General features: G+C 48.0%; 1 protein-coding gene across 1 annotated transcript in view; it reads right to left on the reverse strand.

The window, feature by feature from the left end:
* Positions 1–15,682, reverse strand: part of SLC13A4 (solute carrier family 13 member 4) — a 42,146-nt gene extending 26,464 nt beyond the window's left edge. The window contains exons 1-2 of the mRNA XM_065938496.1: positions 15,368–15,682; positions 9,181–9,309 (exon numbers count right to left, since the gene is read on the reverse strand). Coding sequence (XP_065794568.1) covers positions 9,181–9,309; positions 15,368–15,682 — 444 coding nt within the window. The remainder of the gene's footprint in view (positions 1–9,180; positions 9,310–15,367) is intronic.
* Between the last annotated feature and the right edge of the window lie 1,893 nt (positions 15,683–17,575).

Consider the following 17,575-nt stretch of genomic DNA (forward strand, 5'->3'; position numbering starts at 1 on the left):
TAATTCAACCCCAGGGGAAATTCTTGGTCCCCTAGACAGCATGGGCCAGCCGACATTCCTTATCTTTATTCACAATCACAGTCCTGATGCTAACCCCAAATACCTGGGCCTGGTCCAATGGAAGCTCCAGGCTCAACTTCAGTGGGATAGTTGTTAGTTGTTTAGAAAACAACTGTGCTGTTTTCTTATTTGGTGTTTGGTGGGTTCACACGTCCTCCCTCCCCGTTGTGAATGATACCACAGGCTTGGTGATTTAGCCTGGGTGTGGTCTGCGATCACAAGATAGTACCATTAAGTGGGGAAGAGCAAGGGCTCTGGAGTCAGCCAGGACTTGGCTGTGTGACCCTGGGCAAGTGATTCAACCTCTCTGGGCTTCATTTCTCTCATCTAAAAAAGTAAATGAGGACTATATGACTCCCAGTCTTTTGTAAAGCTGTTGTGAGGATTAAATGACACGTGCAAACCAGCTAGCCTGGCCACCACCCTGCCAGCTGGGGCTCCTGTGGTTCTCCTGTCAGTCAGTGGTCCAACTGTCCACATCTGGGGCCATTCGCCCACGGAGAAGGCTGAGGCACAGCAGACAGAACCCTGTCCAGGGGTGGTGTCGGTCAGGTTTCTAACCCACTGATTTTTCTTTGACAATGAAGCCTTGGTTATTCAGAACCCCTCTGGGAGTTCCAGGATTCTTAAGGATTTTTTTAATAATTTTCTAAAATGTGTTGCATCCTCACATTTGCCATGAGCCTTCCTTTCCCCACTATCTAATTTTCAAGACTAATATTCTATGAGTTGGGAAACGAGATAATGGAAATCGTTAGAACTATTTGCAAAGAAAAATTAGATTCTAAGACGAGAGCTCCTCCCGTGGCTAGAGTGTGTGGATTCTGTGACATTTATGTTGGCAGGATTATTGCCTTTACTGCTTTTCTGCTCTGTGGTTTTTCTCCTTGTGCCAAAACCCTGGGCTTGGAGAGCAGAGGTATTTCCGGACAGTGTTTAAGAAGAGATGAGCTCAGAGAGACGGCTTTGAAAAGGTGGAGCAGAGGATAACAAGCTCAGGCTCTGGAGTTAAGATGACCTGGGTTCAAATGCCTGCTCCCACAGATGCTCTTGGACCAAACACTGAACCCAGATACTCTCGTCACTCTGTGCAGTGATACACAACACATTGAATCCATCATACTGTGTGCCTCAAGTAAAATGATGCAGGACAGGCTTGGCATATAAGAAGTCCTCAGAAAAGGCCCATTATTATTGTTCAATGAAGTAAAAAAGATGAAATGCTTCAAGACGAGATTCAAGGTCAGGAATCAGGTATGCCAGCATAAATGAAATAAGAAGGAGCAAGGTGGACCTCAAAGAAAAAGATGCTTCCAAACTTTCTTAAGTGAAGGGTGAGGATATCTCTAGAGTTTTCTAACGCAGCCTGGACTAAGAGGCACAAAGACGTTAAGTGCTGAGCAATGTAGTCTATTAATGAACTAGTTCATTGCTAGTGAATTGCAGGTGACATCTCTTAGTGATGAGCTTTTAAAAACATCACCCTCTTTGGCCGTGGAATTATTTATTGCTCTCTAGATATGTCAGGTTTTTGTTTTTACAAAGTTGTTGCTGTTGTTTTTTAATAGGAGGAGGGCAGTTGTGGCTTTAATCCTAGAAGTCTGAGGAGAATAGGAATCTGGATATTGATCTTGGTTCAGTGCTTTTCTCACTAAGAACATCATTAAGGGCATTGTCAAGGAGAAAGACAGAGATGGACCAACCAATCATTCATGAAGATGAGCTGGGCACTCTGATGGGCACTTTCTCACTCAGAAAGCTTTTAACATCCTCATAACTCCCCATGAGGTAAGTACATCAATTGTTCTGATTTTCCAGGTGAGTAAAATGGTTACAACTTAGAGAAGTTACACAGGGAAAGAAAAGAATGTTGCCCATTCCAGTTCTCTAAGGATCAAGCCCTCAGCTTCTGCAGTCATGCACCCTGAGGGGAATGCAGGATGGAGAAAAACAGGAAGCCTCTATACTTTGGGTATGAGCCCTAAATAGTTAAGATGCATATCTAAGGAATCATTTCAATGGCTCCAGATTCTTATATCTTCTCATAAATAGAAAAGCACCAGGATCATTAACTGGAGATGGCTGTTGTGATTAGCAGTAGTCTTCTGATGTTTGACTACATGTTTTTTTCCCCAGAAAAATAAATTCATATATTTCCTGGCTCCTGCCTCAGCTCTTTGGAGCAGCTCCTCAGTAACCCAGGCTGTCTCCCAGGCCATAGTCCTCAGTAAAGTACCGAAATAAAACTTAACTGGCAACTTTTATTTCAGTCAACACACAGTTTGCTCCAGACTAGTTAGTGACAAAACTGGATTCAAACTCAGATCTACCTTACTCCCACCTTGGATCCTGCCCCTTGCTAAGTTGCCGCTGCCCCTGCTCGTGGTGGTGATAGCCGGAGACTGGCCGGATGTGTGGATCTGACTATGTCCTGACACCGTCATGGGTGGCATTGCACAGGTACTGTCAGCACCCTGCTGTTGGCGGCACACACCCAGGCTCTCCTTGCAGGTCAGCTGCGGGTGAGCCTTGTCACGTGGCGGGAAGGTGGCAGTCCCTCAGAAGGTTGGTGGTGGTCACTGGAGATGGGCCTATATTGAGGCTCTTTTGGTTCATCTGAACTATTTGCAGTGAGTCCAGGATGGGATCCTGGGCAGGCTCCCCCTCAGTGATGAGATAAGCCCATCAGAGCTGGAGCCTTCCCGACACCACTCCAACCACCTCCTTGGCAAAGAAGCTACGCCCACTGTGGCTGCCTCTCTGCCCTTCCCTGGGGGCAGGAATGATGATTCTACTGGTTAAGTCTGTGCAGGCGAAGACACCCTCCTAGCCACTTGTCTGTATTCCCTGAGGACAGAGGTTTTCAAACCACTCACTGCCCCCTGGAACCTCAGGGGCTGCGGTGGGAACAGGGTGGCCACAAGGGGTTGCAGCAGGAAGGGCCCAGGCAGCCAGGGCTCTGAGCCCCCATGACCAATCGGAGCAGGACTTCCTCTTCCATCAGTTTCATATATTGAATCTCCTAAGATTTAGTTTCAAAAAAAGCTTTTGTTGCTTAAAAAACATGCTTGGCAAACCCTACCCTAGAGAAGGCTATTGCAGAGAGACTGAGATGGGTGCTGACCTGGCCCGAAGTCAGCCCAGCTCCTGCAGAGCGTAGAAGTGCTGACTTACCCGGTGCCCCCAGTTTCTGCTCTTCATGTGGAAACACTGGTTTGGCCTCAAAGGGCTGCAAGATCTGTAGGTTCCTGGGTATTGGGCCCCTCTTGTGGCCTGGGCATGGGCTCAGCTCTGGGCTGTGTCTGGATGGTTGTGGGTGATGGGCAGCCTGGGTTCAGGTGGGTGGCTGGGCACAGATGCTCAGTCTGTATCCTCACAGGCTTGTATATGTAAGGGGGATGGGGAGGGGGGTGAAGGGGATGGGGGTGTCAGCCTCCAGCCTCCAGAAAGGCAGAGTAGAGAGTGACATATGAAATGCCCCCAGATTTCAACAAAGAGTCAAGGTCTGGGCACCAGTCAGGAATCGGTGGGTCAGAAAGATCAGAAGCCAATAGGGAAGCAGATTTCAGGGTATCAGACTCCAGCATCACTTGGCTGTAAGAGGCTGTTTTGTTTTTACAGCTGGAGCCGCCTTGCCTCTTCTCTGGCCCCGGCAGGAGCTAGAATCTAAGTGGAAGTTGCTAGAGGCCTGCAGTGTAGGCCACTGAGACAGCAGAGGGCGTGTGTGTGCGTGTGCGTGTGCGTGCGTGTGCGTGTGTGCACACGCGCGCACGCGCACATGTGTTTGTTGGGTAGATAGCAGGTGTAATCACTACCAGAAATAGTTCCTGACCCTGGGCACCCCTGAGACTTTCTAAGCCTCAGTATTCAAACCATGCCGTTTAGTTCCCCAGAGCACCCCTGGGCCCCTACCTCGATGCCGTTCTTCTATAAACAGTGACTCTCAGCTCACTTGATTGACAGGTACTGTTCCCGGCTACTGTAATACATTAGAAGGGCTTAGAGGACTTTCAAGGCAGATACATGATAGTAATGAGAGTCACAATGCAAGCAAAACAAACAAAGACACGCCTAAAAATAAATCTGAAATACAGAACTGAGCTCTGTGCACCAGCAGAAGGGAGCAGTGACTGGGTGCTTACAACCTTGATAGAATCCTAAAGTCAAAGGGTCCTTAGAGCCCAGGCCCTCCCCCAAGGAATGCAGTCTACCTCTAATGTCCCTGACTCAGTCATCAGACTTGTGCTTCTGGGGACAGGAACAGCAGGACCACATGGGGTCCCCGTTTCAGAGTCTTCCCTCCCAAAAAGGGGAATCTCCCTTATGGTGCTTTGCCTCTGGTTCTGGTTTGGCTCCTCTAAGCCTGGTGTGCTGAGCTGCACAAGCCAGAAATCATGCCCCTCTTGAGGCCTCTCTTCCTTCCTCATGTGACTCAGCTTCTAGATTTTAGACATCTCGGCTACCCACCTCTGAATGAGCACCTTATCTAGAATTTACTGCCCTGGACAGTGAACATAATAGTCACTTTATAGAGGATTACAAGATAGGCTCCTCTGACCACAGGATTTCCCAGGCAAGAATACTGAAGTGGGTTGCCATTTCCCTCCTCCATGGTTCTTCCTGACCCAGGGATCAAACCAGGGTCCCCTGTACTGCAAGTGGATTCTTTACCAACTGAGCCACCAGGGAAACCCATTAAAAGATACAGTGCATGTACAGGACCTCTGCATTTTGGCAGCCACCTTGGATGGAAAGCTTACACCGAGTCTGTACTCAGCTGACAGCCAAGGGTCTTTTTCACATGAACTGCTAACATTCATCCTTATTAAACTTCATTTTGCCAGTCCCAGTCCATTGCCTCTTCCTGGCAGCATTGGTTCTGTCACTGTATATTAACTGGTCCATCCAGCTTTGAGTCATCTGCAATCCCAGTAATATGCCTTTCATATTTTCATTTGTGTCCTCGCTCCAGCATGATGCCAACATGTCATGAAAGATTCTTTAGGTTCAGCTATTTAACCACTACTCAAGCTACTCAACTGTGCTATTATCCAGCCTACATGGGTTCCTCTGATTGAGAAATTTTTATCCCTGGAAATACTGAAGGTGCCAAAGAAAAAGTTAATTTATGTTCAGCAACTCCTGTTTTAGAAGACCAGGGAAATTGTAAAGCCTATGGAAAGACCTCCATCAAAAAACAGTCAGTATAAATTTTGGGCACTTGATAGGATAAATTTCATTTATCTAGAACATTCTCTCACAGGAAATCGTGTAAATCCTCTGCAATGCCAATAATAGTGGCATTACTGCATAGAGTCTTCTGTGTTACTCCTTGTGGTTTACACTTTCTCTCTACTAGAACAGAAACTTCTCAAGGTCAGGAGTCATTTCTATCTCTTTTCAGCACCAGAGTTCAGCTGAGAGAGGACAATCTAAGCTTTGCATAGTGAACTCTTAACCTGCAGACTGAGAATCCATCACTGTAAAACTTAGCCACTTATATGCACACATCCAACCCCAGTGGGAAACCCAAAGCATTAGCTATGAGATTCAAGAGGGCAAAAACAAATTTCTTTTTCATTTTTGTCACCTGCAAGGTATCTGTAACATCCTACAGTGCACATAGTAAGTACAGCACTCAGAAATAAATATTTTTCTGAATGTTGACTGAATAACCTGAGAGACAGAAGCCACAGATTCAGGGTCACACTGATCCTATTTGCACGCTTTCCTTCACATGGAGAGTACAATACTGACACATACCATCAAGAACACTGCAGTTGAGAAACATTGACTGAGGCTGGTGTGAGAGTGGACTGTATGTAAAAAACACTGTAAATCCTAGATGGGGTAAAGCTGGGTGGAGAGACGATATGTCTACAGCAAGTTTTTAGTCTGATGTTCTCCTGTACCATTTAAGGGACAGATAGTACAGATGAACCTACTTGCAGGGCAGGAGTAGAGACACATATAGAGAATGGACATGTGGACACAGTGAGGGAAGAGAGTGTGGCATTAACATATATACACTACCATGTGTAAAGGAGATAGCTAGTGGGAAGCCACTGTCAACCACAGGGAACTCGGCGCGGTGCTCTGTGACAACCTAGAGGGGTGGGAGGGAGGTTCAAGGGGGAGAGGATATATATATTTATATGCTGTTATTTGCATCCATTGCTGTTGTTGTATAGTGGAAACTAATACAACATTGTAAAGCAATTATACTCCAACTAAAAAAATCAAAGGACAAAGATATCAGGGCGGTCCCAAAGGAAGGGACCAACACATTTAGTGTTGGAAAGTTTTTGGAAAGGCTTCATCCAACAGGGTAACTGTGTAGGATTTTAAAAGCTTAAAGGATTGGAGAGAACTTTACAAGGTAGCAGAGTGGCCTGAGTCCTGGCAAGGGGCTGGGAAAGCACAGGTGGGTTTAGGGAGTGACAAATGGCTGCTGTATCTGAAGAAGGGGATTCCTGTAGACCACCCCCCCACCTCATTTTTCCCAGAAAGCTAAAGCATGTGCTGGTACAGGAGATAAGTCAATGGCTGAGGAAGAGATATGTTCTCTGTCTTGCAAAGTCAACAGGCTCACACACGGCTATCACCCATGTCCTCTACCTGATCGGCATTTCCTTTAATCTGAGCTTAAAAGGCTAGCTAAACAGATTATTTTTGGTCTAAACTGCACCCTGGAGCCCAGCTGTTAAATATCATCACCAACCAAAGCCACTTTATCAGGGCGATGGGGTAGAATTTTTCACCTCAAATGATAAAATTGGCTCCCTGGCTCTTCTGGTGTTTTCCACCTCTAGCTCAAGCAGTAACAACCCCTAATCTCTCCCCAGACAGTCTTCTTTTTCTCCTTACAAAGTGCGGTTGCCTTTGATAACAACTGCCTCCCTAGACTCCTTATAGGTTGAGCCTTCCTAATGGTGCAGATGGGCAGACCCTAGGATGAACTGTTGCCTAGCAACATCCCTAGTGCATGGAGGGGCTGACTGGCCCACCAGTCTGTAGGATTCCGCTGCAGGAAGCCCTTGGGGAAATAGAGACATCATCTACTTTAAGGCTGAAGCATGCTGTTGGCTTTTGGGCTACCTGTAGTGAAATACAAAGATATTAGCTTTTTAATGAATAGTTAGCTCACTTTAAAAATGTTACTTAAGTTTCAATTCTTTCTATAACTTTTTTTCTCTGCACTCTACTTTCACCTTCTGACTCATTGGCTTTTTTTTTTTTTTTTTTTTTTTATTTTATGCATTGGCTTTTGCTGTCACAATTTTAAAGATAAACCTGCCAGACAAGTTCATACTTTTCTCTTAATAAAGGTAATATTGATGCTTGTTCTTTTAGGCATGCATACAGACCCGAGCTACCTGTTCTCTTTCCACAAAGGAAGGGGGACAATTGGAGAGACTGCCTAGTACTTCAGGTCCCAGGAGAGTTTTATGTGGGTCCCAGGATACTGATGTTAGACCCATTTCAGGAATAAAAGCACTGCTGAGCGTTTGGAGGATCATATCCTTTTTGGAGAGTTTGGAGAGTTTTTATGACTACTAAATGCCAACCAACAAACTAATGTACTAGCCACCTCCAAACCAAAATGTTGCAAACCAAAAAAAGCTAAACAAACACTGGCCAATTGAGTCCATCTGGTAGAAGGACATGTTAGTTTGTAGTCATGTACAGTGATTAATTAGTTGCTCTGCTGTGTCTGACTCTTTGTGACCCCATGTACTGAAGCCCACCAGGCTCCTCTGTCCATGGAATTTTTCAGGCAAGAATACTAGAGTGGGTTGCCATTCTCTTCTCCAGGGGATCTTCCTGACCCAGGGATTGAACCTAGGTCTCCTGCAGGATCTGACTAACTGCAATTAGAGGGGAGCCTAATTTTATCTCTAGACTTTCACAAAAAATTCTGTTATCCATGGTTAAGGCATCCTATGGACCCAGGTTCATTATTCCTTCCTCACATCACAGAGGTGGAGTGAAAAGGTATACAGTTCTTACTAGTAACTCACCATGAAGCTATGTAATACTTAAGGGGGTGTTTATCTGACGGTACAGTAAGCAAGTACATAGATTGAAATCTAATAGGTATGAGTTTGAATCCAATTCTGCTGTTTCCTACTATGTGATCTTAACTCTGAACATCTTTCCTCATTCTGTAGAAGGGAAATAGTAATGTCTACCATGATGGAGCTCTTGGGAGTATTAACTAATACAGTACTTCTGGGATTGTACCTGAGTCTTAGTGGGCATTCAAACAATAGATCCCTTTCCTCTTTTCTTCTGAGCCTATGTCCTTAACTAACCTCTACATTCAATCTTCTTCAGAAACCCTAAGCAGAGACCAGGTGCTATAATGAGATAATCCAAATGGAACCAGGTGTTAATGAATGAGGACCGTTCTTCATCTTGCTCTTCGTGTCTGGCTGTGATTTTCTTCTTTCCTATTTGTCGGAGGCTTAACTGTTTGCCCTGAAATTTGGCATCACTCTGGGCCTCCTGTTGACAATTTCTGTCTGAGCTTTAAGAATGCCAGAGATAGTGAACAGAGGGCAGAGTCTAGGTAGACAGCAGTCAAAGAAAGAATCTGCAGTAATCCTGAGTTGGGGAAGAAGGGAGAGATGTTTTTTAGAGGAAGTGAATGAAGACACTGTCAGGCCTCAGGGAAACACAGTAAGTTTCTCTGTCAGCAAGCATTTATTGAGCCCCTGCTCCATAGAGGCTCAACTTTATCATGAGATTCCAAAGACCCCAAGACCTGACCCCTCCTTTGAGTGTTTAGAGTCTACAGGGACAATCGAAAGACAGAGAAAGGAGTGGGGAGCAATCTGGTTGAATGTGCCAATCACATGGTTCCTAAAGGTTTTCAGGTTGAAGGAGCATTTGGATCCAAGAGGCTTCCTGAAAGTGGCAGTTTGAGGGAGATGCAGGTCATGGGTTGAAGGAAAGGAGCACGGGGTCCAGAACAGCAGGTTCAAAGGCTTAATGCTAATGGGTTGGTCCAGGGTTGAAAGAAGCCCCTCCTCAACGCTCTGTGAATCTCCCTTCACATCCAGCCCTCTCTCACTGGCCCGGCAGGGACCAGGCAGGGGCTGCCACCAGTGGTCTAACCTCGTTGGATCGCAGGACTCCGAAGAACGGGTAGAGGAAGGCAGGCACCAGGGCTGCAGCTCCAAGAGGCACCGCCTCGGACACCCAGTACACGGCGGTCACGATCAACACATAAGCACATGAGGCCTCCTGGAAGGGGAGGAAAGTGGGTGGTTAGAGACAGCGTTGCCACCGAGAATCCAAAAGAGAGCCGGGGCAGAGGCAGCGGTCACACGGACTTCAACACGGGCGCTGGTGCACAGGCCTGAGGGTGGGAGCAGAGCTGGACTTGGCAGAGGAGTTTGCTGGGTTGTTGTTTAGTCACTAAGTCATGTCCGATTCTTTGTGACCCCACAGACTGTAGCCCGCCAGCCCCCTCTGTCCATGAGATTTCCCAGGCAAGAATACTGGAGAGGGTTACATTTTTTTCCTCCAGAGGATCTTTTCAACTCAGACATCGAACCTGCATCTATCAGGTGGATTCTTTACCACTGAGCCACCAGGGAAGCAGTTTGGTGCATATGTGCCATCATATTTTGGTGGGAGAAGGTATGACTGCTCCTTGGGGAGACTGATGTCTGACACGTGGTTTGCATGGGAGGTTTGCGGACACGTGGTTTGCGACACGTGGTTTGCGACAGGGAGGGACTGGACAGTCATGCTATCATAGCTCTATTGATCCCTGAAACAGCAGGGTAGGGACAGAAATTAACTGCAGTGTCCAGATAGATCCAAGATCGTATATCATAAAGGTATATCATATGTCATAAAGGAGTTCATACAGAATATTTTGGTGTCAAGTTGATCAGATGCTAGAAGTTCTTGGGGTGGCTGAAGGCAGAGGTTGATTTGTGTAACTGGTTCACATGTGAATTCTGGGCCATTTGAAGCTGGATCACTCCTTGCTGGGGGTGAGGGTGGGAGTGGGGAGCTGTCCTGCGCCTGTGAACCATTTAGCAGCATCCTTGGCCTCTCTACCCACAAGATGTCAGTAGTACCTCCCCGGTTATGACAACCAAAATGTGTGTGTGTGCGCTCAGTAGCCCACCAGGCTCCTCTGTCCATGGGACTCTCTGGGCAAGAATACTGGAGTGGGCTGCCAGGCCCTCCTCCAGGGGACCTTCCCGACCCAGGATCGAACCTGGGTCTCCTGCACTGCAAGTGGATTCTTTCCTGCTGAGCCACCAGAGAAACCTAAAAATGTCTCTAGACATTCCAGATGTCCCTTGACAGTGGGAGGAGGGGGGGATTGTCCTTGTCGAGAACCAGTGCCCTAACCAGTCTGGGACTTTATTCCGAGTGCCTGATACACATGGAAACATCCTTCTGACAAAGGGAATAAGACTGTTCTCTGCCCGGAAGGGAGGACCTGGAAATTTACCAGGGTTTTTCCGAGCCTACCCCCTTTGTTATTTTGAACAGCCTTGGGGTGCACAGAATAAATAAGTATAATATGCTTATCAAAAATTAGTGCTCCAGTGATGCTGGCTGCCAGGAATGGCGCTGATTAATGGTGGTGGGAAAGGTCTCTGTCTAAAGGCCTTAACCATGGACTCTGGAGGGCTCTGAGTAGAAGATCCAAGCTGGCTGTGTATTCCTCTGTTTATACCTAGTTCTAAACCATCTGGTTTCAGGTCTGACCTCCCCTGAGGCTGGCTGGCGATCAAGGAACCTGACAAACCTTGTTCTGTTTATCTCTCCCTTGGGTTCAGAACAAGTGTCCTCAGACTCTTACACAAAAGTTACAAAAGGTCGCTGTGATCAGTGAGGGGCGTCAGGGGGGATTAACCCAGCCTGGCTGGATGGGACCTTGCTCCCTCCTGATATGCAAGGATTAGAGGGCTGGGGCTTGAGAAATGGGAACTGGGCCCAGCAATTGTTGACTGGGGCTCCCACTGAGGTTTCCTCTGGGGCCAGAAGATCAGAGAGAAGTTAAAACTTTTGGAAATGCTGATAAGACAACAGAACTAATACTGGTGGGGGAGGGAGGAAAGGCTCTCTTTGGAAAAGAATGCAACTTAGAGACATGCTCCCTCCATTGCAGAAATAAAAATATCTAAAGGAGTTCAAAGCTCTTCAGCCCACCTGAGCTCATTCATTCCCATTTCCTTTCTGGGAAAGAAACGGAATGGCAGGTGTTGGTTCTAGTTGATGAAAAGGAGATAGAATGGCTTTCTCTCTCTGAGAAGCCCTTATTTCTTCTGAAGAAACTTCAGTCCTTATGGCTTCATCATTACAGGTCCAGGAATGAAGTAGGGGTGGGGTGGGGGGCGCAGAGAGAGAGAGCACGCGAGAGTGCCATTTCCTTCTACCATGCACCATTTTGGTTTGAATTAGGAGAATTTTGATAAGCCAAGGTAAACTTTTTGATTGTAACTATGGTTAGGAATTAGGATAGGTTACTGGAGGAAGTGACCAAGCCACCTTCACTCAGCAGTATTAAGAACAGGATAAACTGCCATCTTTTTTTCTTTTTAGCTGTGTCACATGGGATCTTACTTCCCCAACCAGAGATTACACACGTGCCCCCTACATTGGAATCAAGGAGTCTTAATCACTGGACCACAAGGGGAGTTTCTCCTGCCATCAATTTTTTAAAATAGCTTTTTGTTTTTATTTTCTATGTATTTTTATATTCACATTTACGAGCATTTTCTCTTTCTGCACTCAGTCACTCAGTTGTGTCCGACTCTTTGTGACGTTATGGACTGTAGCCCACCAGGCTCCTCTGTCCATGGGATTCTCCAGGCAAGAATACTGGAGTTGCCACATCCTCCTCCAGAGGATCTTTTGAACCCAGGGATTGAACCCATGTCTCCTGCATTGGCAGGCGGGTTCTTTACCACTAGTGCCACCTGGGAAGCCCTTCTGCCATCATTTTTATCTGAACTTTCCTTAGAGTTTTCTAATTTTCATTAGAAGAATGGGTAAGCTAAACCTTCAGGTTACCTTTCCATCTATTTCACACTCAGTTCACTCATGGAATTCACATAAATTTCCCTTTGCTTCTTCTCAACCATTTCAAAATTCAGCGAGAAAGCCTATATTCGATAACCCAGAACACGCTGTGTGTCCCTGCATCTGGCCCGGGGTCCGGCAGTTACTCAGTCTGTGTTGGGTGAGCTAACTGGGCTCCTCTGCTGGCTAGCAGGTCTCTCTTATCTGCTGGAGAAAACGTTCTGGAAGCCCTCAGCCCCTTATCACTGCCCCTGGTCAGCAAGTATGTACTGGTACATATTCAGGTAGTGCCTTGAAGAGATAGTGTTGTCAGTTCTTCATGGCTCCTGTTTACAAACAAAGGAGTGAGTTTAAAAGTGGCATCTCCCCACAGCAGATGCTTCCAACTGGTGTTTGCATCTGCTCCTTTCCCCACAGTTTGACCACTTCGATGAAACCCCACTGGAAGAAGCTTGAGGTCTGGTTATTTGGTGTCATAAATGATTGCAAGGGCTTTTGAGAATTTAGTCTGAGAGCTGGGTATACCTTTTATCCCACTGGGACACTGAAGCTGGGCTTAGTTATGGACATCACCTCCTGGACCCCCGCTTCCTCTTCTGTTATACGGGGGTCCGACTCTGGGCCTCTGGCTTTAGAGAGCTGGGCAAGAAAAATGGGGAGGTTCTTCTAATCCTTCCTGAAATGTAGCTGTGGCTTGTCCCTTGGAAGGACCATGAGAACTGCAGGCCAGGACCTTCTGCCTAGGTCACTCCTCCCGGCTCCAGCCCAGAGCAAACAAGGCCATTTAGGAATCTTAAGGATTAAATATCAGAATGTAAGTGTGAGGCAAGGAGGATGAAGTGATGGGAACCAGTCTCTGCAGTGGCTTGTGCCAGCTGTGGGTACCGTGACCACATCCTCTATGATATGCCTCCTCCTTGCAGAGACAGGTAGCATCTTACCGACACTGTGACCCATGGAGGGATTGCCGCTGCAGGCCATGTAGAGGCGAGTGGCAAGCAGGCTGCATCCACCCCTGAGGGCTTGGCCCACCCGGGTTCCACCTGGTGGTCCCAAGGGTTGTAGGGGGTCTGAATCATCTACCCTCCCCAACCCCGTTAACACAGACTGGGAAGCTCTGCTGTTATTTGATCCCTTAGTCGTGTCTGACTCTTTGCGACCCCATGGACTGTAGCCCACCAGTCTCCTCTGTCCAGGCAACAATACTGGAGTGGGTTGCCATTCCCTTCTCCAGCAGATCTTCCTGGACCAGGGATAGAACTCGTGTCTCCTGCATTGGAAGGCGGATTCTTTACCAATGGACCACCAGGAAAGCCCATTTTCTTAAGGTACTGATTCTCAGCTGGGGGTGATTTTGGCCCCCAGGGGATGTTGGTAATATCTGGAAGCATCTCTGGCCGTCACAATGGCGGGGGCTGCACTGGTACCTGCCGGGTCGCGACCAGGAATGCCGCTGAACATCCTACAGTGCACAGTATGGTCCTCCCCTCGTGACAGAGAATTTTCTCTCCCCTCCACCCCCCACCGAATGTCACCAGTGTGGCTGTCCCTTCCCTAAGGTGAAACTCAGTTGGACAGGAGGGGATAAGTCAGTGAAGGGCTTAAATCAAGTGCCTCTTGATCTTAGTGAGTCCACCTTTAAACACCTATTCAAAAATTATGTATAGACCCCAATAGAGCAGAGGCTCACCTTTCCTTCCTTTTCTCTTCTCTTTCCCCCCGCCCCCACAACATCCCTCTTCTGTCAAAATTTATGGATGATTTTGTCTACTTCAATAATTTGTTTTTCTATTCTTTTTCTTCTCATGGGTCCTGCCCACTAGGCATTGTTGGCCGAGAAGCTCAAAGACAGGCTCCCAGAATGAAATGGCAACATCTCTCTGCACTCCTGGTCCCCAGAGACAGAGCTGATTTAGGAGACTTGTGGGGGGTGGAGGTGCCTGGTGCTGCCATGGAGGAGTGGGTGCCACTTGGCTGGCATTCCCTAAGTCCATCTGACATTGAGTAAAACAAAGCAACAACATGGGCAGAAATGAAAATCACCCTATTGGGGACAAAGCCAAAGGCAGACTAGTCTATCGGCCAGGAAAACTGTCAGCACCAATCACTGTCTGCTAATCCCAGCCCGGCTTTCATCAACTGGCTCCCTGGCACTCTGACTTATTTGTTCTACTGAAGATTTAAACTAGTTTGTTTTTAAGAAACAGTCCTAATCCCCTGTAACTTTATAATTACTTTTGGTTACTAAGTTACTCAGGGAGCTGAATGGAAAGACAGCCCTTCCCCTCCCACAAACAGGATTAACCTTTCTTGGCTTATTTTTCCTAAAGTCTCAAGGGTAGTGCCAGCTGGGGGAAGGGTAAAGACACTGGGAGGAGGAGGAGGACAAGGAGGAAGAGAGGGACACAAGGAGGGGAGAGGAGGAGGGAAGAAGGAGGAGGGATGGGGAGGAGAGGAGGGGGAGGAGGAGAAAAGGAGCCGCAGGAAAGAAAGAAAGGGAAGCTCTGGTCTCCGGTTCACACCAACCTGGACAAAAAACTTCGGTCACTGTCTGGAGTTGGGGGCTCTTACTCTTTTTTTTTTTTTTTTTTTAATCAAGTCATTTGTTGTCTGTCCTTCCACCACTCAGAGAAGGAAACAGAGAGGATACAGATAATCAAAGGGCCATATGCATTCGGCCAGGGCAGGCAGCCAAGTTCCACTTTCAACTTACAGTTCAGGAGTAACTTATTTAAGAATTTCCAATCGTGCTTATCAGAGCCCACGGAGGGTCACCCACAGACCCTGGCTTGATGGACAAGAGCCTGGCCGGGCACTGCTCCCCAGCACACCCCAGGCTGGGGTCCACAGTCCCCTCCCTCCCCGCCCCCTCCTCTATGGGGAGGTCTTCCTGCATGTCCAGTCACTCTCCCATGCCATGGTCACATGTTGACTCCTGGCAAACACCGCTGTCCAGAGCGTCCTCATCGGTGTCCACCTGGCCCACAGACCGGCCACTCCAGCCACTGACCCACCCCCCTTCTTATCTCCCTCCCGGTTGGGGGCCGTAGGGTTGGGGGGACTGGGGGTTCAAAATGGCAGTTTTGGGGCAGAAAGCATGTGAGCCTCCTCCAGGAAAGCATTTCCACTTCTTGACACTGACAGAAGAGCATGCTGACCTCTGCACTGAGCACCCCTCTTCCCTCCAGCGACCTCCCCTCTGACCCCCCAGCTGACCCACTGGCCCCGGGAGGGGACGGCCGGTACTCACGCTGCTGGGGTGGAGCATGGGCAGGGGCAGCAGCAGGAGCGGCACGAGGATGGCGAGCAGCAGCTTCCTGGCTCCGAGGAGTCCCTTCAGCAAGCCCATCCTGGACCTCCGCCCCTCGGAGCCCGCGCTGGCCAAGTGCTGTGCTGCTTGGCGACGCTCGCCTCCGTCCAGAACGACTTCTCCAACCTTTCTCGGCTTCCAAGAGTCCTCTTTTGTTTTATGGGCAGAACAGGAAGGCAGGTAGAGCCCCTGTCTACACCAAAAGCCGGGCTCCTCGCCTCCAGTTTTAGGTGGGATTGGTGAGCATAGCCTCATGCCCAGCAAAAAGGAAGCGGGAAAGCGTGACCCAAGGGGACATAGTGGCTCGCTCCCTTTGCTAGATCAGTAATGGAGTCACTTTATTCTACAGCTCAGCAAAAGCCCCCTTAATCGATCAAGAGTACACCTCTGCTGCAGCTGTCTGGCCTCCAAGAAGTCATTTAAAAGCTTCGAAAAAATAACAGATGCCAAGAGTCTGTGGCGCCCTCCATCATTCTTCCTCTCTCTGATGGCCTGCTTTGAGCACTAGTTCTACCTGAACCGGCTGTGCCCCCTCCCCTTAAAAAGTCTAGTCGTCCCCGCCCCACTTCCCCTAAAACAAACCCCCGAGGTTGTCAGCAGAGCATGCAGACTTCAGATAGGGCTGGTCTCTTCTCCCAGGACCTGGGACCTTAACTCTATTCAGACTTCTTTCCTTCTAATTGGTTTCCCATTATAAATGTGCCTTGAGCCTGGGCCTCCAGAACAGGGAGAAGAAAAAAAAAAAGTCCCCAAGACATTCCTTTTTTTGTCACGGGACAAAATCCAGCTGGAGGCCCACCTTAACACTCCTTCACCTATGGGAAGCGGGACAGAGGCAGTAGCCACGCCCATTCCTCGCAGCCAATCAGTACGTTGGAAAGAATGAGTCAGTATCTCTTCCAAAGGTGGTTCGGGATTGGTCCCAGCAGGGGCCTGCTGAATTTGCAGAACCCAAGAAACTTGCAAAGCTTATTTTTGTTCCTCAAACATCCTAGGGGCCGGAGTGATGACCATCATTGTAAACATAATCCCACCTCCCCACACACTGCTTTAACGATGCGAAGCATAAGACACTGAGCTTTCTCTTTGAGGGCCACTTGCTGACCTAGTCCTCAGGAAGATATGTCTGGTAGCAGGGAGAAAATGAAACATGAACCCTGGAGAAATTTGCCCCAGAGGATACGACATCAAGAGGCATCTCTGGTGGCTCAGTGGTAAAGAATGTGCCTGAAACGGAGGAGATGCAGGAAACGCAAGTTTGATCCCTGGGTCGGGAAGATCCCCTGGAGGAGGGTATAGCAACCCACTCCCGTGTTCTTGCCTGGAGAATTCCAGGAGGAGCCTGGCCGGCTACAGTCCACGGGGTCTCAAAGAGTCTGACACAATTTAGCAACTAAACCACCCACCACCACCATACAGCATGAAGTCTTTCAGACTTCCCTGGTGGCGAAGACCATTTGCTTCAGTGCCCAGGGGAATACAAAGCACCCGAATCAGCATTGGACGTTAGCCTCTCAGCAAGACCACAGACCTTTTAGGGAGAGTGGGAAGGGTGCTGCTTCTCTGGAAAAGTCTAGACACCAATTTTATTTCAGAGGCCTTTAGAGGATATCCATGGTCCTTCTGGCTGGAGTAGGTGTTCAAATGCTCCTCTCTGAGGCTCTTTACCAAAAAAGAAGCAGAAGGCTTCCTTTGACTGGTATGCAAGGAGGAGGTGGGAGGGCAGAAAAAAATGGATGGGTTCAAGAACAGGGCCTTTGCAGCCTTTGGACTCTTTCTGCTGCTTATAGAAGAAGAGAAGCGTTTCTCTTTTCTCAGAAAGGTCTTGTGGATGAGGGGCAAGGAAGAAAGAGAGAGAAAGCAGCCACACTTTTATAATTGGTGGTCTTTGGCAGCATTGCCTTGATCTGAGAGGTGCTGTGGGGAAGTCAAGGGTTATGAAATTCATGCTCTCAAATTCACAGAACCCAAAAAATGACTTTCTAAGGTCTGCAGCTATGCCAGTTGAAAATAATCCCCAGGCTAAAGGTGAAGTGAATCTGGAAAGGTGAGTCTTGAAAACCAGTTCTTCTTAAACCCTAAAGCAGGAGCAGCTATGGGTGACCTGGTTTGAAATTGTCTTGCCACTGGAGGATGAGCTACCATGAC

This window comes from Muntiacus reevesi, chromosome 6 (genome assembly GCF_963930625.1).
Source record: "Muntiacus reevesi chromosome 6, mMunRee1.1, whole genome shotgun sequence".
NCBI lineage: Eukaryota > Metazoa > Chordata > Mammalia > Artiodactyla > Cervidae > Muntiacus > Muntiacus reevesi.